Source organism: Serinus canaria, chromosome 7 (assembly GCF_022539315.1).
Source record: "Serinus canaria isolate serCan28SL12 chromosome 7, serCan2020, whole genome shotgun sequence".
NCBI classification, from domain to species: domain Eukaryota; kingdom Metazoa; phylum Chordata; class Aves; order Passeriformes; family Fringillidae; genus Serinus; species Serinus canaria.
In genome coordinates, this window is record NC_066321.1 from 23,401,760 (window position 1) to 23,427,567 (window position 25,808).

The 25,808-nt window shown below is 42.9% G+C and overlaps 1 protein-coding gene and 1 long non-coding RNA gene across 3 annotated transcripts in view; both read left to right on the top strand.

The window, feature by feature from the left end:
* The first annotated feature begins 753 nt into the window (after positions 1-753).
* Positions 754-21,816, top strand: LOC108961746 (uncharacterized). Its single transcript, XR_001990104.3, has 4 exons — positions 754-947; positions 7,482-7,606; positions 8,734-8,810; positions 15,775-21,816. It is a non-coding gene; the product is annotated as an uncharacterized LOC108961746 (long non-coding RNA).
* A 3,326-nt stretch (positions 21,817-25,142) lies between these two features.
* The window catches only part of ITPRID2 (ITPR interacting domain containing 2), a 38,831-nt gene continuing 38,165 nt past the window's right edge, over positions 25,143-25,808 (top strand). Inside the window, exons 1-2 of one of the 2 annotated variants that reach the window (XM_030241542.2) lie at positions 25,143-25,241; positions 25,506-25,796. In XM_030241542.2, coding sequence (XP_030097402.1) covers positions 25,565-25,796 — 232 coding nt within the window. In that variant the 5' untranslated portion in view covers positions 25,143-25,241; positions 25,506-25,564. Of the gene's footprint in view, positions 25,242-25,484; positions 25,797-25,808 lie in introns of those variants that run through there. The other variant, XM_050976635.1, reaches the window with a different exon arrangement.

The window sequence follows — 25,808 nt, forward strand, 5'->3', positions numbered from 1 at the left end:
TCACTGAGGTATGGAATACATAAGATACACAAAGTCAATCTGCCCAGGTTGCAAACTGAATGTTGCAATCAGCCATACAAACTGTACCTAGAGCTGTCTTTTTACAGAGCTCTTGCTGCTTTTGTCATGGTCTCAGCTTAGCAAGATTTTTCACTGTTCAGAAAGGCAACCTGCATTCACCAAATGATATTAAATATTCTTTGGGTTAAAAAATACTTATTGTAATCAGTTACAGGGTTAAAATATTTATTGTAATCAGTTCTTGGACTGAATTGTTCTTGATGGACTACCTGTGAAACTGCTGTCTAAGCTATAACATTAAAGAAAATTGCATAAATTTGTTTAATTTCCTTGCCAAGTTCCCTCTCTCATGAAGGGATTCAAGTCCCTATGAATTATTTGCACTGCATATATGTTGGTTGACACCCAAATTTGCTCTGAAGTAAGTTAACCAGACTTCTGTGTGGGCAGGGAGCAAGTCTTTCTGCTCTGCTTCCATGCATAGACAGCAGGATGATGTGCATTAGAAACCAGCAGCCACATGAAATGCAATTGCAAGCCAGTTGGCATCATTTGCATCACCTATCCCATGGATTGTGGTGGGCCACCTACACAAATAACAAAGGCAGTGTAAAATTATCCCCTGTCTGGAGGTGTCTGTGTAAAAGTAATAGCTGGTGCACAGTGGTTGTGTCAGAATGCATCAGAAATTCAAATTGCCTTCCATAACACACTGAGTGTCAGTGTTGGCTTTTCACTGCATCTGCAGCACTCTCGTGGCAGTGACTGAGACGTTGCCTTCACCAGAGGCCATGTCATTACCCTAAATAAACTTAACTGGAAACTGCAGTGTCCCAAAAACAAAGTGAAGTCCATCTGGATCTCTCCCACTAATGCCCTTTGCAGCTGTGCCTGAGCAGTGAAGCACGAAGGAGGAAAACCTCGAGGTAAGAGGGGAGCAGGGGCTCCTCCAGCAGGAGCTGCCTGCAGCCCCAGCACCACATCCCTTGTGCTGGGATGGCTTGTGGGGCAGCTGGTCCTCAGCTGTGGGCAGTGAGCAGGGCACTGTGGCTCCCAAGGAAGCAAAGCTCTGCCAACCCCATCAGATCTGTGGTATCAAAAGTGGCAGAGCCATAGATAGAGCCTGGGCGTTTGACTTCCTGTGGGATTTGTTAGGGCACTCCATAGAGTGGCTGCAGAAAACTGGGTCCTGTGTTGCTGGGCTTCTGGATAGACAGAGATCCTTCCTAGTGACCCTACTGGTACTATGGGAAGAGCATCCTTTGAAAGGACAACATGGCAGAAGCTAAAAATTGATAAAAAGGCAGTGCAGCACAGCTAAACGTTGTCTGGCCAAGTTCTGTTACTGAGATGTTACTGTAAGGATAGAAACAATCAGCCAGAGGAAGAGAATGCATTAAAAAGACACCTCTATTAACAGATTTTTGAGAGAACAAGGAGTGCAGGGGATGCTTCTGGTTAGTCCTTTTGCCTGTCTTTCCTCCAGTGCTGGCTCATGTTTCTTGCTGGTTTGGTGTTGTGAGCATCAGCCTTGTCATATTCTTGAAGCTGAAAATCAAATGGGAAATTAGCAGCCCCGGTCCAGACCTCATTTCCTGTGCTACAATGCAGAGACAACTCAAGGGACCTTTAAGGTCAGTAAAACAGACATTCCTCATCCCTCTCTTTGGAGGGGTTCTTTACTTACCTGCTCAGCCTCAATGCTGGCAGCTGGAACTGTACATATTTTATCTTGATCTTTGGCTTTACCCTTCATGAATGGTCAGCTCTGTACTTCCTCTCCTTGTCCTGGGCACTGAGGTCTGTAGCTGAAGGCAACCTACCTGTTGCTAAGCAGAAAAAAATTAAAAGTACATAAAAATCTTGTCTAGAGTGGAGCATTGGTGTTTCTGAAAGAGTGCTCAAGGCAGAAGAAACTGCTGAAGGGTCTCCTTTCTCTCTGCCTGTCCCATCTGACCCTCCCCTGGGCCAAATGAGCCCCTGCACTGTTCACTTGTGCCAGGGATGTGATGCTGGCAAAGCCTGGCTCAGGACCTTGTGCTGCCCTGGCCCCATGTCTGGCTAACACAGTGGACCTGTGACCACGCACAGACAATGGGATGTGGGGGATGTAGACCATGTCCTGATGGAAAAAGTCCCCTCAGGACAGCACAAAGGGGAAAACTTGGCATTTTTGCTGTGGCCAAAAAGTTTCAAGGAGCTGGAGTGAGGTGAATATTGACAGTCATGGAATTCTTAAATAAGAAGTTATCCTTAGCTACGTTTCTGCTGGAAAGAAACGTGTCAGGAAAAGATCTTTGATTTTCTTTTTACAACATCCATCCTAGAACAGCATACAACTGACGTGTTTAATCCCAGTAAAATCAACTAATGGGTGAGCTGAGATGATGATAGTGTCATATGCAATAACTCTGACAAAGCTGATGGAAAAGTGACTCTTGGTTTAATGGAATCAACTCTGTTTTCTCCACTGGTACTATTTTGTACTCTTGTTAAGCAGAAGACAAGGAGTTCTCCAGCATTTGTCTTCATTAGTTGCAGATTTATGATCAAGCCTCTTGAATTCAAACTTTACAGTTGGTTGTACTTAGGTGAGACTCCATAAAACTCCATAAAACTGGATAAGGGAGCTACCCCAACTTCTTAAATAGGAATTTTTAACTGTCACAGATGATGATTATACTGATTTATTGAAAAAAATGATATACTTCTACCAAGTGTTCTGCTACCTAATTGATTTCCTACAAGGCTGTCTAAAAGCCCTCTGAAGCAATTTGAGTAAAACTTGATAACCAGATTTGAAGTGTTGCACTGACTGAATTGAATTATTTGTAGTTTGGATAATTCTTTGAAATCTCATCTATCTGGAATGAATAAGTAGCATTACTAATTTGATAAAGGTTGCATGGCCTCTCTTGAAATGGCAATTCTTCACTGTTACTTTTGAAGTATCTCTGGTAACAGCCAAACAAACACACAATTTATGATGTCACTTAAAACGATGTTAATTTACTGGCCAACTTCAGATTTTTGTTAAAAATGTCTGGTAGCACTGGAAAATCATACCTATTTGGCAAACTGTCAACTTTTTTCTGGGTCAATGCTCATAAAAATATCTTTTATTTACCAAGCTTAAACAATAGCAGTTTGTTTTCCATTTACTATCGTAAAACAATCATGGTATGAAATCTGGTACATTCTGCTAAGAAGTATAGGTCCAATTAGTTCATTTATTTCTGTCAACTCTTTGTCCAGGCCTGCATTTACAGCTCTTGATGGTTCCAGATCTATTTTTATGGATTCAGTTTTAGCTCTGAAGACTGGAACAATCTAGTGTACAATCTATCATTCCAGTAATATTTTTTTTCAAAGACGAAGCAAGACCAAGCTGTCTGTTGTGTTCTATATTTGTTTCCTTTTAAAGGAACAGCAATTATACATTTACCTGAATTTGATTGATTGAACATTTCTAGGCTGTTACGTTTCTGGACTGAACAAATAGTTCTGCACCACGGATCCTCAGCAGAACATTGTTTTCCTGTAACAACTGGTGTTTGAAGCAAGTAGAGCCTCCAAGTGATGTTAACCAGAATATGATCTGTTTGGGTTACAGGGTTTTCTTACATAATACTCTTTGCTGTTACTTCCAGAGTTCGGCAGCTGTTAAACAAATATTGTTCCAGAGTGTCTGCAGATTTTAGTGTTTAGTTTCCCCATGGCTATTGTTTGTCATTCAACAAAATGGAAGTGTGAAAGGCTGTTCAATAGGAAACCAAAGTGGCTTCATTAAACAGTGCAATCTTTGTAATCAAAGTTCTCTAGGTTTCACTCCAAAAGAGGCAGTGTAGGAAGCAACAATTATTTTTAAGATAGGCATTATTTTTTTACTTGATGACGTAATAAAAATATCAGGAGGTTTGTGGATGGCAATGCTCTATGAGGAGCCCCTGTATGAGACTCCTGGTGAAGGTTCATTTCCTTGTAGAAGTTTGGAGCTCCTGTGCCCAAGGTATATATTTTTAATGATATTTACTTAATATTGTTTTCTAGGTAAGTAACGACCTTGTGAGTTATATTTACTTTGTCTTAAGCAGTGACTGCTCTGTGCTGTAAGAGTTTAAAAATGGAATAAGTTCATGAAAATCACAGCAGGCAAAAGAGATTTAGAATAGAAAAGTCACTAAGTAGACTGAGGGTAGTGCATTCCTCTCATGGCTAGAAATGTCTGACGGTTCCTTCTAGTTGCAGAAATGTGTTTACAAGCTCATAAAGGATATTTGCCAACTTTTGAACTTTGCCTAAAAGGCAAAGCTCCCACCACTTTTATTTAAGCTTTAAAATGGAGAGAGCTGCCTGTGAACTGTAAGGCAGGAGTCTGGCAAGCATCAGTGTATCACAAGGGTGAGAGGGAGAAAGCACAAAGAACATGTGAAAAAGAATAAATATATATGTGTAAAAATGTGGCCACTGAGGATGAAACACAATGGTGGGGTCAGAAGGAGCCTTGGACACAAGACTGTCAGATGACCTTCCAAACCCTGCTGTTGCAGGTGACTTTTACTGGGCCACAAAGTGAGCAGGTATATTTCAACAGAAGTTCCAATACTCTGCCTTGAATTACTTGGGGGAGAAAAACCAAACTAACTAGGTTTTTCCTCCTTTCTTTTTCATAACTTTGCAGCAAGAGATGCTACAGAAGGGAAAGGAAATGAAACTTGAATCATGAACTTTAGAAAGAGTACAAATAAAATGTCCAGGCTATTAATTAAACCCATTTCCAAATGAACAATCTAATCTTTTGTCTGTGTAATTTCATTATCAATAATTTGAGAGGGCTCAAATATTCCCTCCAATGCTTTAACAACAGATGTGGACTAGACTAGATGAATAGAGAGAAATTGTTTTTCCAGTTGCCAAGAAACAGCTTTCTTTGAGAATGCAGTGTTGTGCTCACAGCCTCAGCATCCTCCTGCTCTCCTGCAGGGTTTGGGAAGCTGATGTTCTAGTGACCAAGCTCTCCCTGAAAGGAGTGGCATGAGCTCAGCTCCACTAATGGACAGAGAGTGCCAGTGGACAACAGCTGATGTTCAAACATGTTGAACATTTAAAGAGAACACTGCAGTTCTGCCAATGACTTTATACCTTCAGGAAGGGAATTAGATTTTCATGATGAAAAGAAGGGAAGATACACATTTAAGTGAAGGTTGCTGTCAGGAAGTTTTAATAGACTAAGAACAAATTCATTCCAAGCTGGCTGCCAGGTACTGTGAAAAATTCTGTTCATGTTGTCTGAGTAGTTACACTTTGTGAGTTTGCTTCCTGGTGCCAGTGATTGTGATGTCTTGTTGCCCTTTTTCTGACATAAAATGGGCCAGGAAATCCGGAATCTTTAACTCACAAGACTAACAAGCCATGAATTATGATTAGCTTTGAGCTGTGATGTTTCATTGAATGGATGATAGATGCTCGATAACCTTTTCTGATGTGGCGTGTGCTTTTTATGGTATTTTCCACTTTGTAACTGAGGTATTTGTTTATTAAATCGCAGTCATCACTTCTGTCAGTCATCCATGCCTTCTTGTATTTCCAGCTGTTTGTTTCCATCTCAGTCATCTCACCTTCCTACTTCCAGTCTACCAGCCTGCTGCTTAAGCTGCCCAAGGTGCTAGTGAGAAAGATGCCAACTTTCACCTTTCCATGCCTTAATGCCCTTTGGAGGGTCTAGGCTTCCTGACTGATCAGTATCTGTCTTTTTGTAATGTACAGTGCTCTGTAGCAATTACCCTTAGAACAAGATGACTTAACTTTCAGCAAACTTTTTCCTGGATAATCTGGAGAATTAGCTCAACAGAGTTTATGTTAGAGAATGTCAGGCCAGATTTTCAAAAAAGGGGGTCTAGAGAGCTAAAATGCAGCTTAAAGCCAAATGTATTTGCCTGCATCTAAGATGAGCCTCCAAGAGCTCCAGTAGTTCCACACAGCCAGACATCCATGGGTATCCATCTTTTTGCCAGAGAAGCTGTGTAGGCTCTGGGAGCTGCACTCAGCCTGGTCACAGCCACTGCATTTGTAGATAAGCCTCTCTGCCACCTGGGATCCCTCATGCAGAGCCTGCCTGTGGGGCTGATTTGTGAGATGTCATGTGAGGATTAGTAAGATGCAGTGATTAAAAGGAGGTCAGCAAAAAGCACAGAACTTGCAGCCCTACTGTCACTGAAAATTACAGCAGGTTGCAGAAGGGAGCATTGTTATTGAACAGCCTGGAGGCCCTTGCTGGGATGTGAGAGGTGAGCTCAGCATCATTTGCAGACAAAAGGAACTGCAGTTCACATTTTTGCTAGACAGGAAACCATTAAACTCTGCAGCTCTTCTGCTAAAGGGACCCTTTCACCCTTCTCTGAGAAGAGCATGAAGCCATGGTGTTCCCATAAGATATGCATGGGGCCAGGAGGGCCTGGTACTGTGGTCTCATCAGAAAGATTTACCTTTAGAGCACATAGAAGTTTTGTTCCTGGTTTCTCAGACAGAAGCTGCTGCTGTATTTTGTGTGGATGCTGTGGAAGCAAAGGTATTTTCAAAAGAGCAGACTGAGAGTCCCTGTCTTGAGCCCTGAGTGGGGTAAGCTTGCTCCCTGGAGAATGATATAGACATTTCACTTTAAAGCAGATTTGTTCTATAATCTGGCATTTGGATGGTGCTAACACCTGCAGAAGCCTTTCAGGTGTTCTTCCATGTGGATGCTGTACATGGTGACCACAGGCATTGAAGCCTTTCACTGCACAGAGGGTGTGAGGACCCAACTCAGGTTTGCAAATTCCACTCCTGCAGCAGACCACCTCCTGCACCATCAAATGGAGCAGCCATCCCACAAGTCTCAGCCCAGGACATCTGGGGCTGTCATCACAATGCTCAAATAAACTGTGGGCTGGGTTAAGGCTGTAACTCAGCAGGCCCTAGGAGATGTCAATTCCAAGATAATGTAGTTATCTGCTATTAAATGGAAAAGCATTCTTGGCATCTTATAAACATTGCAACTTGGACTCCTGAGAGATGAATTTGTGCCTGAAAATAATATTACAGCTCCTTTTTATCAGTACTTCATTGTAATTGGAGGTGTCTATAAGCTGTATCTCTTCTTTCAATTAGAAGCTACTGGACAACTCAGTTGAAATTCCCTTCCTTGCATTATCAAACCACAAGTTCACTCTTCCAGAAGCAAATGTTTTTAATATTCTGTCCAAGCTATAGGATTAAATTCTCATGTTTTGTGTTCCTCCAACAATCTGTTAGTCAGAACAGGTGGACACAAATATGCCCTTACTGGTTTTCTATGTGACCAAAGTAATTTTTCAGCAGCTTGCTTGTGGGTTCAAGGTATCCATTATTAAGAATTTGACACATTTGATCTGAACCTACAGTAGCTAAATGTAAAAAGTATAATATACTCTTTTCTTTCACAGTGCTGGGAAAAACTCCAAAGGTCTGGATTGAGGAGAAGAGATGCAATGCCCATACATGGGGGTAAAAAAGCAGGAGAGACTGATTGGGAATTACACGTTCAGCCTACAGCCATTAAAGGGAAACAGTAAGTTGAAGCAGAAGCCTTTTGATCTTTTGCTTGTCAGACTTCTCAGAAGTGCTTGTTCTTACTCTACTATCTTCAAGCTGACTTATTCTCCCAGGCCAGGGAGCAGTACTTAATGCACCCCTGTGCCTCTTTTAATGCCTGCCCACACTAATAGCAAAAAACCTGTCTTTGCCTAGCAAAGAACTGTTTTTAAATCCAAGGATCTCCAAGAGCAATATGGTTCTATCAGCTACATAGAACAAAGCTGCCCTTTGTTACAGCAAAAACTTCTTATCACTCCTGCAGATATCTCTCTTGTCTCAGTTGTTTTCTTTTTCTGGCTGGCACTTGGCTATAACAGTTCATTGCTGACCCCTGTGCACAGTGTACACAGTTGTACTCAACCTTCTGCTACAGCAAAGCCCTTCAGGGGCTTCTGAGAAAATGCTTGTTTTTATTGCTCTCACCTCCATGGCATTTCTCTCTTTACCGTGCTTAAGATAAGAAAAATTGCATTTTCTTCCAGTTTTGACACTTTCTTAAACTGTGAGAATGCTGGGCTATGAAAAATATTCTGTTGTTCACTTGTTTGCTGGTTGGTTTGTCTTTTTCTTAAAGCCATCATGTTTCAGCTACTATTTTTCATGCAGTCACCCCTCCTCTAAGGTGTGTCACACATGGCTGTAATGTGTTTGTAGCCAGAATTTTCTCTGCAACCAGCACACAAAGAGCAAGATGACTTTTTTGGTGGATCTGCAGTGGGACACAGCTGCAGAGCGCATCCAGCCAGGTAACACAAAGGAAACTTTTCACCCGTTTCATAACAAAGCCTGAAATTACAGGATCCTAATTCTTTTCAAACTTTAAACAAATGGCCTTGAGCTTCTTAAGAAGGAATTCTTGGGCTTTGTTATTTTAAGTTAGTTATGCCTGAAAGGAACCACATGCTGTCTCTCAAGTCTAACTTAACAAGCTGTATAAAAGCTTGCACAACTGTGTGCAAATAAACAGCTGTTAAAACCACCCAAGGAACAGAGAAGCCAAATCTGATAGAAATGAAACAGCAGAAACAATGTTCATATTTATTCAAATGCCAAAATCACATGGATATTTTTTTCCCTTATTCACCCCCTCTTCCACTCTAGGTTGAACTGATTCAGATGCTTTCTTAGGAGGAGGAGGAGGAGGTAGAGAACACTGAGAAGTGTCTGAATATGAAGAGGTAAGAGCTCTGTGAAAAAAATCAAAGCTGGGCTATTCTGTTTGAGATTTGTTCACCGTTGTGTCTGGTGCACATGTGCAAGTGTGTGAGCCTTTGAGGATTACTGCTGTGTTCTATCTTAGCTTTTTCCCTGACTGTGATTATTCAGAAAGAAGTGTGGGCTGCTGAGCCTGTCCATGAATTCACTGTATGCCACCATTCAAAGGCAAACATTGGCCTCACCCAGGATGCATTTGGTACACAACATGCCTTTCTTAGAGTCACTCTCATCATGACATTTGCATATTCTGCAGCCATTTAAGTTGGGGTTTTTTTTTTTTCTGAAATGCTTTTACTTGCTTTGAAGAGAAAAGTAGTGAGAAATGTTGTCTTTTGTAAGCAGAAAGAGGTTGAAGAAACAGTGAGCTCTTGCATTTGTTAGTGCTATAACTGACTGAAAAGGCACAGAAGCTCACTGTTCCCTTTGGCTCTGCACATTCACTAGCCCAGAGCTCAGCAGCCAGAGTTTGGATCCCCTTCATCCACTGTCCACTTCTACCAACCAAAATTGCATGTGTGACTGTATACCTGTCCTCCCCGTGCCTGTGCTGGGCCCTTGTTTGTTTTACTGAAGGAATATGGAAGAAGGTTTGAAAGCAGCTCTCCTGCAGCTCGGCCACAACCAGAAGAATAATTTCACTTGAGCTCTCCTTTCTCTCTTCTCCTCAAATCTATTCTCTCAAAATCAGAGGACACTGACCTTTAACCTTTCACAAGCACTTCTGGAAGCCCTGCCTTGGTTTGCCCATACACACTGCTTTTTGGAGAAACAGGAAATCAGCTTGTGCTATTTTAATCCTGGTGCTTTTATAGAAATATGTGCTATTATTTTTAACAACTTTGCGGAAGGAAAAATATGTTTACAAGCACCAAAAATTGTGTCTCCAGTACAAAACATTAATCTGAAACATAGTGATGGAAACTTGATACTGCCTCGTAGAGACTGCAAGGCAATGCCACTGTTGTTCATGTCCCTTTCATTGGTTCTGATTCTTACTTCTTCTATCTGTACAAAATATAAAGGAGGTGTCATCTTTTGTGGATATTACTAGTCAATATTTTAGGAATGGCTGACTCAAATAATTAAAGGGCTGAATAGCACATCATCCATCACACTCTGCTCTGAAGCACAGCCATATTCACAGCAGGAACTTTGTTGGGAACCAATAAAAGTGAAAGGGTAACATAGCTGGAATTTCTGCTTCAAGTCTCCCAGTACTATAACCTTATTCCATCCAAACACTTTTTTCAAGCAACCACAGTGTGTTTCACTAAAATTTTTACTGGACACATTAACTGCACATTAATGGCTCTTGCATAGCTGATGTACTTGTAGCTCAAGGGGAAGGAAAAGCAAGGCCACTTTGATATCAGCTTATGTAACACAGATTTTGTTTCTTGGAAGGCTCGAGGCCATTAAGGGTAAAAGCTATACTGGAATATGTTCCATATGGCAATTTCTCAGGTATTGTGATAGCTAATCCAAGTTAATAATTAAAATCCACTTTTATCACCCTTTTGTTCAGGATGCAAGAAAGGGTGGGTGGTTTCCTTTTAACACCAAATCATATTTTCCTGAGTATTTGCTCCTGTTCTTACTACCACAGCATTCTTAATATTTTATTATGTAATATTTCATCTGGGTAAACTAGCAAAAGGAAGGAGGATTCACTTGTTCTCACAGTGACATCAGTGATTGATGGAGCACTAATAGCACTGGCAGCCCTAAGACCCTATTTGCAGAACAGTAGTGGAAAATGTCCTCTGCTCCTTTTCTCCTAGCTGCACATTTTGATGATGTTTTTATCTTGGTTTGGGCAGCCACAGAGATGCTGTCCTTGTGCCCAGCAGCTGCTGTGCTCAGCTAGAAGTATTTTTGGATTTGTCCACGTTGGAGAGACTTTCAGAGGTTGAAGGTATAAGAGTAACCATGAAATCAAGATTAAGCTCAGCAGCCTGGTTTCATGCTCTTGGGACATTTAACCTCCTCAGTTATAAAACATGAGGTTTTTGTCTGCCTGCCTGGCAGGATGCTGTGATCTCCTGAGCACTGGATGGTGCATCCCCTATATGGAGCCCATAAAGGAACTGTCACCAGTGCAAACACAGGAACTAGCTGTAAATACTCAGAAACCTGAGCTTTCAAAATGATTGTACTTCAGGCTTGCTTGTTGGGATTTTCTGCCCATAAAAAGTTCTGATAGGAAGAGAAGGCCATGCATAAAATGGAGAATATTCTAGTGTTCTTCTTCAGTATATGGAGATAGGTCTTTGGTGTGCTATCACCAAACCAAAAGAAAAGGTTTAGACTGCATTACCTAAAATGTGAAAGAAAACAAGTGCAATTCCCACTTGGCAGGGCAGCTTCTCCTCACAGCTGCAGGTAGAGCTGTACAGGTTTGCTCATGGCAGAGCTGCAATTTAGTGACTCTTGGATGTGACCACCAGCTAATCTTCACAAAGACCCCACAATATCAATTCCTTGCCTTCCCCTAAAAATGGCAAACTAAAAAGGGTTTACTTTAAAAATGTCCAAAGAGCAGGAGAAGTTGGAGACTCAGGGATATCCTTTTCCAGATGTTTTCACACACTGTCAGGAGTGGTGTCCAACCTGCTCTCTGGCATGTGGGCTGATGGACTTGTCCTGGGCCAAAGATTTTCATGTTCTGTGTTTTTTCTGCTGCAGAACTGTCAGACAGCTTTGGAGTTCACAGTGGGAGCATCCAGACGTGCTGCAGCTGTGCCTGTTGCTCCAACAACTACTTTATATCCCAGGCAGGTCCCAGAACAAGACAAAAAGCAGCTGTGCTGCCAGCTCAGGAGTCACAAAGCATCTTCCACCTGGGAAGAAAATGGTTGCATCAGTAGATTATGTAAATTGATTCTCCAGAGTTATTGGGAAACTGATAATCAGTTGATTCCTACTTAATGTTGTGAACAGCATAACCAGAGCTAGCCCATTGCTTACATGGGCAATACTTTTAAATTAAGAGGTTGTTTTCTCTATCTTTACTAACAGGAGATAATAAGCTAAGTTAAACACCTTTGCTAAGTGTGCATCTGACTTCAGATTTCAGCAATTTATTACTGAAGATTTACCAATGAAAATTTTTATCAACGGAAATAGCTAATCAGACAGAACAAAGTTAATGGTTTTTCTCAAATAATGCATGTTTATGGCAATGTGTTGGCTTATGGTAAAAGGAAAAAAAAACTGGTGAATTTTGAACATCATTCTCTCTTTCTTCTGGTAGTTAAAAACAGTTACTTTTTCCTTTCAAAGCCTTGAGTGTTTGTGACAGATTTGCTGACACCTGGGACCAGAGCTGCTGCCAGTGCCCACACAGCAAACACTGTGTGCAAATCTAGATGGGGGCACTGGCAGCAGCCCTGGTCCCAAGTGTCAGCAGATCTGATCTTCTGGGGAGATCTGCCAGATTTCTGCCCATATCCAGGGCCTGAGGGGGTGAATGCTGCACCAATCCTAAAGGGACTCTGCTGTATTTCCTCCTTCCTTTTGGATTAATGCTTTATGGGAAAACAGACTGTAAATCTGTATAAATGACAGGTTTGTTAGTGCTTATCAGATAGCTTAAAGTTCAGAAGAAGCAAGCACACATACCATTCCCTCTGGAGAGAAAATTCAGCTGATTCCCTTTACTTATTTATTATTACTTTATTTATTTCACAGATCTGAAAGAAAAGACTTACATTTGATTTTTCCTTCCTTTAATTCTCGTATTTCTTGGAGGAAAGCAATAACTGAAGTCAAGTTACCAGGTACATTTTGCATCTGCTAAAAACCACCCCAAGCAGAGGGGAGCAGCAGCTTGCCACTTCCAGTTAGGAGCAGCACTGCCTCTCCCATAGCAGTTCACTGCTTTTAGGATGTTTGGACTTGTAAAAGATGTTTATACTTGTAAAAAATTTTTGCTGTTGGTTGTTGAGAGATAGTGCCTATATATTCATTTCTTACACATACCACAACTCTGTGGTGGTTTCTGTAAGCTCTGGGTGATGTCCCAGTCTGAACAAGCTTAGTGTTTTTACTCTGAAGCTGCCTTATCATCCTGTGAGGAGGGTGCCCAGAGCTCTGAGGTGTCTTTTTGTCCCCACTCCTTCTAAGAGCAAAGTTTGGCTGTGCCCAAGGACAAGAACTCCCTCCCAAAGTCCTTCTGGAGTGTCAGCACGCATAATGTGCCTTGGAAACTGGAGGGGACAGTCCCTGCAGGGCTTGGAATAGTACAGAATGCTCTCTCCAGGGCAAACAGTTTGGAAAGGCTGAACTACTTAAAACCTCATTTATACAGCAAACTGGTGCAGACAAGGAAGAGCAGGAGAGTGAAGAATCTAGCAGTGTTTAATATACTTTGTAAAGATTATTTGACAGTCTCTGATTTTTGTGATGTTTAGGAGGGAGAATTGCTGTCTGTCACCTCCCTTCTCTAATCCATTTCCTATGTCTTTGCAAAGGGTAAAAAAATACTTGGCTACTGCCCTGCAGCTGGGCTGATTTTATATGAAGACAAATTCCTGAGGCTGGAATACTGTGACTGGTCTGAAAAAATGTTGCACATTCTTCTTTCTTCATTTAAATAGAAGCAGCATAGAAACTTTGCAAAGAATGGGGGTGGAAGAAATGTTTTCTGTTTTCCAAAAGTGGGCGAGAGGTCGAGATACAATTGCAATTAAATTTTTTTGCATGTCATTGATGTAGAGATGAAGCTTGTTTGGATGGAGTTTTTTCACTACTTTATTTTAATTGTCTAAATCACAGTTTTGGAGACCCTACATGCTGTATTTAGAGGTGACTAGGAGCTGAGCTGGAAGGCCCCACAGTTGGAAGCTGAGTGTCTATCTTTGCAGCAAGCAGTAAACTCAGCTGATGTATATATGACAATATAAGTGCTGTCCCAGCAGTGGTTTTCAAGAAGTGATATATTAGGATACACATTAATGCACAAAAGACTTGTAAGTTGCTGCAGTTTGGATGTTGCAAAAAATAGTGATCTGTATTCAGAGCCATTTATTTTCTCTTCTGACAGACTTCTGAAGTGACAATGCTTTATCAGTCTTTACTGCTGAGTGCCCTGGGACCTTCTTTTGAAGCAAATCAGCTTTCACCTGGTGGGAGTGGATGAGCAGGGTGATTGAATTCTGTCACACAGATCCTCAGTGCTGACTGACTGCTGCCTTGGGAGTCAGACAGAAAACAGGAGCTGGTGCAAAGTGTGTTTTTTGAACCATCACCCTTTGTCAGAGGGCATCGATTCCCTAAACACCATCAGTGTGATGGAAACAAACTGAACTCCTTTGCTCTGCTATTATTAGCTGCTAATGAGCTCCGTGGAACCCAGCAAAAGGGTGTTACCAGTTTATGACTCTGCCAAGGCAGCAAGGTGGAGTTGCATGTGGGAATGAAGCCCTGTTTAATCAGGTTTTGTAACTACTTTGATACAATTTTAGCTGCAGCATGTTCAGTCAAGCAGTTCCTGGTTTAATGCACGCTCTGTTTCGACTCCAGTTGCAGGTTTCAGAATTTACCAAACACCCATCCAATAATCACATTTTACCATTGCACACTGATCATCTACAAATATGCCTGTAGTAACTGTACATTGTGGTTTTATTTGTTTTCACTTAGGAAACCAGTTTTAGATGTCAAATCTCCCCTGAAGTCTACAAAATTTTTGGGTAGGCTTTAAAGACGAGAAAATTCAATCCTCAGCTTGAGCTCCCAACAAAGGCAGGGGAGCACAGCAGCAGCAGAGTTTTCCCTCTCTATTATCACAAGCATGGTTCAGTTCTACAGGCTTTTATTGACTTTCCCCTGAGATCTAGTGGAGGAATATCTCCCATTGTGAGGTGTGGAGGGGAGAGGGCACTTGGAGAGCAGAAGCACCCGAGGGGAGCTCACAGGTGAGCAGGCTCTAAGCAGCCCAGCAGCCTGGCAGGTTCTGTGCAGTGACAGCCTGGTGTCAGGGCACACCTCACCCACTGAGAGCACACACACAGGCTGCAGAAAGCTTGTAGCAATGCAAGGCTGTAATTTATAAGCAATGGGAAAGTTTAAACCTTGTGTTTGCAGTTTCAGCAGAGCAAATATACAGTGAAATTGTACTTTATCCTCTTGGTTCAGTTGTTGAACCCTCAGTCTCCTTTGCCAAGAATCATGCCTGTTTCTCTTGATTTCTTGATGTAACACCTATAACCAAGGCACCTAACAATTAATCCGAGGATTTATAGAGTTGCTTTTTTGTTTTTGTTACTTTAAAAACAAACAAACTAAAAACTCAAACCCCCCCAGATCCTCAAGTGTTTCTGAGGAAAAAAAGTTGGGGTTTTGGTTGTTTTTTTTTTTTTTTCCTGAGAAGAACATCTTATAATTAGGAAAAACAAGAAATTCATGTTTGTAGCAAGTGAATTATGGCCTGCAAAGCAGCTTGAATGTTTTCAGCTGAAAGCTGCTTTGGAAGCTTAACATGGGATTAGTTTTTGAAGTATGCCTGGACTATCAAGAAGTTAATTGATGGAGTGTGAGCAATACCCACTTAAAAGGCACAGACAGGGAAATCAGTGCATTCTCTGTGAGAGGCTCTTAATGATTTCCTTTCAGAGAATGTGCACACTATCTTAATTATACAGGAGCCTACGTAAAGGTACCATTGGATGGCATCCAGTGAAAGCTAAAACAAACAATATGACAACAAAAAGGGCACTTGCGTCATTTCACTTCAGCATTTATAAGACAAACAATAACTAGCAAATAAAAACCTCCTAGCCTATGGTGTGCTTACCACTGCCAGGATACTTATTCCTTCACATGTAATCTTTAAAACAAAGAACTACATATCAGTAAATTCTGAGACAGTCTTTTTTTTTTCTTTCTTTCTTTTTTTTTTTTTTTTGTCTGCACAAAAACAAGACCATCTTACAGCAAGGAGACATGTTTCCTGTGGTGTTCTGCTGGCTTCATGAGATTAATGACCTCAGCACTTCACAGATAAGTCTTTCTGTGTGAATGTGATCTTCTCCTGTGTGCACAAGGGCACAGAGCCACTAAAAACCACCATGCATGAGAAGGAATGGATTATAGAGCTAGCAGTGAAACTGAGGTCCTGGAGCATTCTCATTAGAGATGCCATTGTTTTTTGGAAAATGTAGATTTCAATATATTCAGTAATGATGATTAAAATTATGAGTTTTCCTACATGGTGAGCCTTGCCACTGATCAAATTGTGAAATTCTGTATCCATGAGATCCCAAGATACAGTTGTTGAGATCTCAGCTTTAACATCTGGGTTCAGCTGTGGCAGTGCACTGCTAGCATGCTTATTCTAACAACCAAGGGGAAAATGTCCAGGTCTTTGATATTAGTTCCTAAAAGGGTACTGATATGGCTTCAAATGTCAGGGCATTCTGGCATTTTCCTGCACCTTTGATCACTTTAGGCATGTTTTGGTGACGCTGTTCAGACGTTTCTCAAGAAACTGCTGCCACAAAGAAAAAGTTATTGCAGTGTTACTTAGCACCATGGCATCGCCAAAGCACCTGGATAGTCTAGGAGAACTTCCTTCAGAAGATGGAAGGTAGAGGAAGGGATTGCCTCTCATCCCCCATCAGCCTTTCTTACCTTCATCTGACCCCTTTGGGAGCAGTTCCTGTCCATTGAAAACTCCAGAGTGCCACGTCAGGCCTGAGCCACCTCCTGCTTCTGGCAGGAAGACCCTGCTGTAGTCTCTGTGCTCCCTTCAGGGCACACCCAGACACACAGGGGGGTTTTGAGGAGGGCAGAGCATGTTTTCTGTAGGAAGACAGGAAGGAACACAGCCCTCCTCCAGCTCTGCATGAGTCAAAACCTCTGAAAGGTCTGCATTGTCGGGGCAGGATCAACAGGCATCAGCAGGGCAGCAGTGACACTCACTACAGGTTAGACATTACTGCACAACACCTCTTGTCTCTACAGAGTATGGTACAGAGGAAGGGAGGACCACAAATGGCATGTTTTGAGGTAAAAAACCAGCTGCCTCCATTCATGGAGGGGTTAAAATGATCTTCAACATTAATAATTACTTTTTAATTCATGTTTGCCAGTGCTAGTGAAGCCTAACTAATAGATGAACAGTGTTTGAAAACCAAATTCTTGTTCCTGTCAGGAAGCCCCAGTTCAAGATGCACTGATCCATTCCTTCCCATAGTGAGATCAGGAATTTGTTGAAAAGAGGGATGTGCACCAAACACACCACCACAGTCCAGTGTCTCCTGCTATAGCAGCACAGATAGGAGCCTTGAGAAAAGCATGTCCTGTTCTTATCCTTCAACTAATGTGTTCTGTAGCATCTCCTCTATTCAAACTAACTCCTAACTTATTCACACAAAAGGTGGAGTCCTCATCTTTAGCTTTAAGTTTTTTTCTACCCTTCCATCTCTACCAGCCTGAATTTTCTACCTGTGATAATTGAACCATTCCCATAGTAAATGACTGGGTACTTGGAGAGGGGCCCTGGTACCAAAGTGTGGGAGTGCTGCCTGACTGCAGGGAAGTGGGAAACTGCAGCAAGAGCTCTGTGTGGTTAACCAGCTTCTTGGGGGACGTGCAGTCACTGACTCTTCCCAGTGCACAGGAAGGAAGGAAGGTTTTCTTCTGTCTGACAGTGAATTTTCAAGAGATGCATTTATGTTGTTATACACTGCACTTGGAATTGCAGGTAATATTTTAATCTATCAAATGGGTATGGACTATTGATGGCAGAATTCAGGGACTAGAACTATGTGAGTTTGAATTCATTAATCCTCTAAAGGGAGCAGAACAGATGAAGCCCTCTGATAACGTAACACCAGAAGGCTTGAACTTTCTTGTAACAGAATAATTTCTCTAGTCAGGACAAATTTTGTTCCCATTTATTTTTGGTGTCAGGTTTACCCCTACCAGCCCCTGCTATGCCGTTTAGGGAGCTAAGTTTAAAGTTAGTGGGGCTCCATGCACAAAGGGCTGGCCAGCCATAACTGCAGAGAGCAATGAAGTACCTGATTAGTGCAAAATGTGACACTTTCACTACTTGGCCTCCTGCCCAGTGGCAGCTACTTCTGCTGAGCCCATCAAATGAATTCATAAAAGTCACCAAAGAATTGCAGGCTGTTGGTTGTTACTGGATCAGACCAGCTTCTGACCAGTCAGCTAAAGAAATATCTTGTACTTCCAACACTGGACTATCCATCTAAAAACATTGAAAAATACATACAGTGAAATAGAGTTGTTAGACAGGAAAATCCTCTTTAGCATGATACCATCTGACCATTAAATGTCTGAAGAGTTGGAATAGCATAGTGTCTCATCAAGGAGTTATTGAATTGTGTAAATAAATATTTCTTTAGAATTTATTGATTGGTGTGGAAGAGCTTGTGAAGTCAAACATGCTTCTTTGTCTTTAGGCAGCTTCATGCAGGAAATTTGGCCTTTACCCAATTCTCTGACTAACCCCAAATTCAGAGTAGTTATGTTAATGCATACTGCAAGAGAAAACCACTCTTTTCTTCCTTTTATTCCAGCTTCATTTTAATGGGATTATAGACTGGCCTTTTAAATGCAGAAACAAATTTCTTCTGTTGCGTGCTACAATAGTTTTTAATTGACAGTCTGCTACTGGCCAAAGGTTATCTCAAAGGAGCTGTGGCACCTGGATCCCCTACCTCCCTCCTTCCCATGCTGCTGCTGCCATGGATCAAATGGATACCAATGCCCTTCTGAGCTCAATCATTTAACCTGATGTCTCAGTACTAAGGGAATGAGATTTATAGCAAATAATGTCAATTTCTTAAGACTGTCTAGCCTGCCTTAGCCATGGTTTTGCTTGAAACAGAAACTAGTAAGAGTTCTAGTTTCTGTTTAGAATTTTCTGCTGATGCTTTTTGTTCTACTGCTTGTCACAGCTATAGGATAACTTGGTCAACGCCTTAAAGTCAACACTATTATCACTCTGGAACTCCTTGTACTGCCCAGGGAAAGGAAATGCATTAATTTTACAGCTGAGTCAAGCCCAGAAATGAATTAGCACATTGGGTAAATATCTGACAGCACATTTTTAAAAGTAACTAGTCACACACCCTGAGCAGGCGCCAAGAAAGGGACATGTCCTCTGGGCTTGCTTATGGACAGCCTTTGTGCCAGCTTTCTGCATTTGTTTGTTCATCTCATTTGCTATGAAAACAGGTATGAAGTGGATTCTTCTCCTCCTCCTGTCATAATTCCTGATCTCACTGGCCAATTTCAGCCCTGATCTAGAGAGGGAAGAGGACTCAGTGATGCTAAGTACTCATTATATTTCATGATACAGATGGTTGGAGAACTGAGATGCAAAGGCTGCACCATGAAGTTGCTCATTGTCTGGCAATAGGCAATATATAGAAGAGACAGATTACAAATGGCCCAGCGATGAAAGACTTACAGGAAGCAAACACATCCAATCCAAATCCATAGAAAATATGACTGTATTAATTCTGGAGCTGATGAAATGTTATTTCACTGATTCATTGCAAAAACCCAAATTAATTCAGTGAGTTTTCTAAATGGATTTGGAAGGAAATGTACAGTAATTCAGTACAGTTAGATCTGGACATGCTGTGTTCCCTTGTTTTGTATTCCTGCAGTTTGCTGTTAGTGTGGACAGCGCAATGCCTACTCCCTACCTCAGTGCATGTTAGAAAGCTTAATTACCCTAAACACACACAGCTTTATCAGGGATCCCAATGAGAGCAGAAACAGGACAAAATATCAGCTGAGTGCTTTTGAAAGATAAGATAAAGAAAGATCTTTTAAGTGCATAGAAATATCTCTCCCCTTTATTTTTTTAAGTGTAGTTCCTTTATCAGCCTTTTGGAACACATAAGATTTAAAACATATGAGTAGTCACAGCATTTGAAATTACCATCTTAAAGTACTTCAACTGTAAAAGCAGAGAACTGAATCCTACAGTGGAGGAGACAGATGCATAAATGGATAAAGCCCCAGTGCCATAGTCTTGGATGGGCAGTGCTCAGAAAGGGAATGAACACAGTCACTAAATTTAAAGAAAGACAGCATTGAATGAGAAAATGCACAGAATTGGCTTTAAAATGAACAAAAGCCTTAATTTCCTGAACATGTGGATTTATTTCCTCTGCCTGATCTCTTGGTAAAGATATGAACAACAAAAATTACAGCTACCCACTGATATAATTCAGTGACATGAAGTGCATTTATTTCTTGAGAGATTTAAAACTGCCTTTCACTCTTCCCCATGCTGCTTGTTTTCATACATTTCTGTGTACTTGGCCTCAGTTCTGTCCATCTGACTTGGTGGTGCAGCTGTAATCCACCTCAGGACAGATATCCGGCTCTTCCTTTCGAAACTTCCTCTTGCTATGCTATAGCTCTTGTAAACGCCCTGGCGGAAGTGCCTTTTTCCTCCTTCCTACTCCTGCAAGAGGTCCCAGAAGCACAAGTGGCTTAATAAACCAGACAACATTTGGTTTGAAAAGAGCCTGAAGAGATGTAGTTTGCATTAACTTCAATGCTTTTTTTTCCCTTACCTTATAGGAACACCATGCATATCACTCATGTTTAAACAAAATGCCTGGCAAAGCTGTAGAAGCTGTAGACACTGTCCTAACACTTTAATTTATTAGAGCAAAACTGCCAGGTTACTTTCCATCCTTTCTACTCTACATATTTGAGAGAGAACATCTGTCTGGCAACAGTAATGGTTCCAAGTCAAGTATATGATTTCTTTTCTTCACAGAGAAAGATAGCTGAATGATACTCTAGATGTAATTATCTTTCATTTTCAGCAGTTCCCTCTAAATATGTAATTTTAAAAATTAACACTTAGGAAAAAATATGGTGTGCATATTATTATTGTTTCATGGCACAGTTTTGATTATTTATCATCTTATGTATATTTTATAGGGTGAAAAGAGACAGTCTGTTCTGACTTAACAACATAGTACTCTGCTTACTCAGTTTGGTTCTGGAAAGAGAGGATGATATGAAAACAAGTGAGGTTCCCATTTTTAAGTATGTTAAGAAAATCCCCAAAGGGGCATTTCAACTGGTAGAGAGAAAACTACAGATGCTCTGTAGAAGACAGAGGTGCTGGTTGGTCTCCTACCTAGAAGGACCAGGGAGGTGAGATATACATGGAGAAGCTGGGAAGTTGCCATATCCACTTGAAGAAAGGCAGCAGCACCTTCCCAGCTACCAACACCCTGGAGGAGCTCTGCAAGGACTGACTTCCAACCTTTTGCTGTCCTTGCAGGGTGGAAAAGCCAGGACACAAAACTGCCCACCCCTGTGGTGGGCCATCTGAACAGGAGATTGCAAAAGACACTGGTGGGCCCTTTCTCTTGCCAGGGAATAGATACTACCCATGTCTGGCCAGGTTGTCTTTCTCATTTACAGCATGGCAGAGTCTTCAGTAGACTTTTTAATTTTTTTTTTTTTTTAATAATCTTGGCTTAGAAAGAAATTGCTTAATTTAACAAAGCGTGTTTACTAAAATGGAGCTGTGGAAACTTTAAAGATGTGCATGACAGTGGGTTGTGTGTTTCTTCATGCATTCTCCAGTTCTCAAACACAGACCCTGCCAAAGCAAATAACTGCACAGTATTTATCATAGTTTTGTTACTATGTAGGAATATTTTTTTGTAACAATGCTTGCAAAGGTGAACTATTTGTTAGCTCCTCCTCTCTTCTGTCTGCCAATAATATGGAAATCCAATTGTGGTCATGAAACATTGCTGACTTGGAGATGCAAGTCCCAGGATCAAACCACATTAGGCAGCAGCATGGAGTTTCTCCCCCTGTCAAGAACCGGTTCTACTGCCACGTGAAAGACCAACAGAAGGTTTTTGTCATATTGCACTACATCTCTGAATGTACACCTATGAAATAACTCCCATTACTCCTGGCCAAGGAAGACACAAGGCGCAGAGAGAGTTTTTTTTTGGGGGGGGGGGTTAATTTTTTTTTTTCCTTTTTGTTTTTTTTTGGGGGGAGGGGATTTTTTGTTTGTTTCGGTTTGTTGGGGTTTAATTTTTTTTAATTTTATTTTTCTATTTTTTTCTATAAAACTATTCCTAATTACTCATCTCATAGCTTCTGTATGTTACCCATTTGTCACAGTGTCTTCTCTGTGGCAAGATCTGCCAATGGGGCTTTGATGGCTGCTCCTCCTGTAGATGGTCATCCAGAGAGGGTGGGCTCAGCCCTCAGCTGAGCTGGAAAACTGAGGAAACAGATCCAAATCTGACCAAACCAGATCTTACCAGCACGTTTTGATCCCATTTCCTCCAATCCTCCTCCAGTGCTGGATGCCTGCAGTTCCTGGGAAGGCAGCAGAGGACAAAGCATAGGCTTTGACCATGCTACCAAGGGCCCAGATTTGCAGCCTGGAAATAGTTCTTTGGTTTCCAGAGGCTTATCCCTATCTCCCCATACTGTATGGAGGGATACAGATAACTTGTGTAATCCTTCCTGAACACTGGAGGCTCTCCTGATGTACAGAACTAGCAGGGACACGGTGTGCTCCAAAGCCTGGGGAAGCCTAGCCCAGCTGTAGCAGGAAAATGCTCCTTGCAGTGCACTCAGACATGGGAACAAGTGCCCATGGGAACTGGTGGAAGCACCTCATTTATATCTTTGAGTTATGTAGGACTGTATTTTTTCACACAATACTGCATCTGAAAGAATTCTCTGCAGGCAAAAATTGCATCAAGTCCACTTCAAAGGTTTTTGTTCTTTTAAGAAAAAAAGACAGTGACTTAATGGTATTTCTGGGCTAAATTGTATTTCTCTCTGTGTGTATTTAGACACATATTCATATACCCAGGGCCAGCACCCAGATGACAAATGTGTGAATTATTATTCTTAAAATGTGTGTGCGTGTGTGCTTTTTAGTTGGTAGTACTTAGTAGTACTGCTAATGGTTCTGTTTAAATCTTCCTTTAGAAATTTATAACACAATGTAAAGCACAATTTATCCCTGATCTAATTAATGCCTACACAATGTTTTATTTGAATGGTTTCAAAATAATTTGGGGGGAAAAAAAAGTTGGTCTAATTTAAGTGACCAGATTACATGGTTTTTTCCCAATCAATTAGTGCTTTGAAGTACATCTAACAAATTACATTCTGAGGCAAGAGAAACTTTTATTACAGAACAAACTGACTTTTTGATTACAAGTACTAAAAGAAATAACAAGCCACATATTTTCCTTGAAAAATGTTCTGCTTAACATAGGATTTGATTGTGCAATCCTTACTCATATAGAGACAAAAAGGATTTTGTTAGTATGGTATGAAGGTGCAAGAGAGAGCCCAGCGCTGTACTGGCAGGACTTCACTGCAAAAAGCTATTGGCTGCTGTTTACATTTCTGACATTCCCTGAGTAAGTGTTGTCACAACAGACAAGCAATTATAGACAATAATGTCAGTAATTTGTGCATTAAGAACTCCTTAAGGATGTATTGGCACGGCCAGACAGTAGCTGCTTTTAGCTTGCAACTGTTCACCCTTGGCTGTGCCAGTGAAGCTGTAACTTTCAAGAAGAAATTGTGCTCCCTCTCAGGCAGCAAACAATGGCAGAGGTTAAACTTCTCTAGGCCCTCCCTGCTGCTCCTACAGCTCTCATCCAGGCACCTCAACCTCAAAGGGCCACTTTTTAATAGGTGCATATATTTATGCATACACATAAAATGGAAATATAGGCCATTATTTTGAAGAAACACTGTGCTAGGTGCTTGCCAACAAAGCCAGAAAAATCAGATTTTAAGATTCCAGTACTATAAATAGACCTGTAGGAGCCTCAGCCGAAGTCCAAGCCCCATTACACGAGGTGGAGGGCACAGGACCTGTGCTGACCCTCTTGGGACATGCATGGCTCAGGACATGCTCCACATTAGCTCATGCAAATCCTGCACTGTGTGCAACAAGCCCTGCTGAGAAAATTATTTGATTATTTTGAGCATCAACAAGAAAGATTCAAATGTAGTTTGCTCTTTTTAATGAAATTCAAAAATACCGTCTCGAAACATCGACAGAAATGATGTGTACTTTCAGGGTCAAATTAAATACAAACACACTTTGTCCTTTGTGCTACTGCTCTTCTGGTTTCATTTCAATACAAACCATTCAGAAAATTAGAGTGTGTTTAGGAAATTGACTTGTGGTGAGGGGAAATTTATCTTACTAAGGCTGTATGTGCGTAAAGTAGTGGGGGGCTAGAGGGGTTTAGGAAAAACAAGAAACAGAAATTCCCTGAAAGGTTTTAACTATAAAATTAGATAGTGAAAGAATATTGATTGGGTGTCATTAAACTTTTTTTTCCAAAGGCAGATTTGCCTTTAAACATGAAGTACATCATGTGCCTGGCTGTCAACACCGGTTTTACAACTCCAGAAAACACGGGTTAATTTTGCTGCTTGTGCTTACTAATTCAGCACATTTTGATGAAAACATTGTAAAAGACCTGTTTCAAAAGCTTATTCCTCCCAGCTCCGTGGGTGCAGGTGAGCTCGCTGGGCGTGCCGGGCTGCTCCGGCAGTGTGTGGGATGTGAAGTCTGACCCCAGGCAGGAGGGCAGTGCCCTGCTCCCCAGGCAGGGCGGGCTCCAGCCGGCCCACCGTGCCCCCAGTGACCGACCCAGCCAGGGCTGCTGTCCGGCTGCCGTCTCCTCCCCAAGCAGGAGACACTGCTGAAGAAATGGCACTCGGCCCCACAGGGAAAGCCGCCTTTTGTCGGCACCTCCTTCCTATATATGGGGACCCGTTCGTCTTTTGCTGGGTTTATCTGTTGATTCTGGTACATCCTGAAGATGATAAAGGCTTCAAACCTTAAGATTTTTAAGAGGCCGGGTTTGGTGCTCCTGGTGTCCCTGCAGCCCCCAGGCTGTGCCCGAGCAGAGGCTGATCTAATTTCACACTCCTGGAAGCGAGGCCGAAGGCTGCGTGTACCCAGCACACATCCTGCACTTTTCCTTGTGCTTTCTCTCCCCTCCCCACTCCCGTTCCCCCAGATAAAACCCTGCAAAGCCCCTCTTCGCTGCTCTGCATCTTTTTTAGTATGGAAACATCCTTTACAGGCCCAGGCCACGGGCGGCCCTTCCGAGCTAGCCCAGGCCCGAGGGGCCGCGCTGCCGCAGCGCCAGCAGCCCCGACCCCGCACCCCTGCCCGGCATCCCTGCCCGAGACGGCGGCCCGGCCCCGGCGGGAGGCCCCGCTCTGCCGCCGGCCCCGCCGCCGTCACGTGGCCGCCGAGTTTTCTCATCCCGCAGCGGTATGAGGAAGTCAGAGCCGCCGCCGCCGCCCGCAGCCCGGGCGGGCGCAGCCTCCGCCGCCGCCTCGCAGCGGCGCGACATGTGAGTACCACGGGCGGCCGGGCCGCCCGAGCTCTGCCGGGGCGGGCACCTGCGGGGCCGGGAGCGCCCGTCCGGGGCTGGCCGGGGGGAGGCCGTGGCCGGGTCTGGGGCGGGCCGGGCCGGGCCGGCGTGTGAGGGCGGGGAGGGGCGGCCGCGCTCCCGGGGGCTGCGCGGACAGCGGCCCCGCGCCCCCCCCCCGGCAGCCCCGCGGCTCCCGGACGGGCGGACGGACAGCCGGACGGACGGCACATCTCTGCTCGGCAGGCTGGCTCTCTCCGGCACTCGCCTCCCGGCGTGAAGCCCCCGCCGGCGCCGCCGCCCCGATGGAGCAGCCCCCGGCGGCGGAGGAGTGGCAAGGGGCGACCCAGAAGAGGAAGGCCTGGGCCAAGAGCCGCGACTCCTGGCAGGCGTCGGAAGCGGAGGATTTCTCGGCAGCGGCGCTGGCCCGCCGCGAAGAGGAGGAGGAGGAAGAAGAAGAGGAGGAAGAGGAGGAGGAGGAGGATCGCGGCGGCGGCGGCGGCGGCGGCGGCGAGCTGCCGCTGGCCGCAGGAGCAGGTCAGTGCCGGG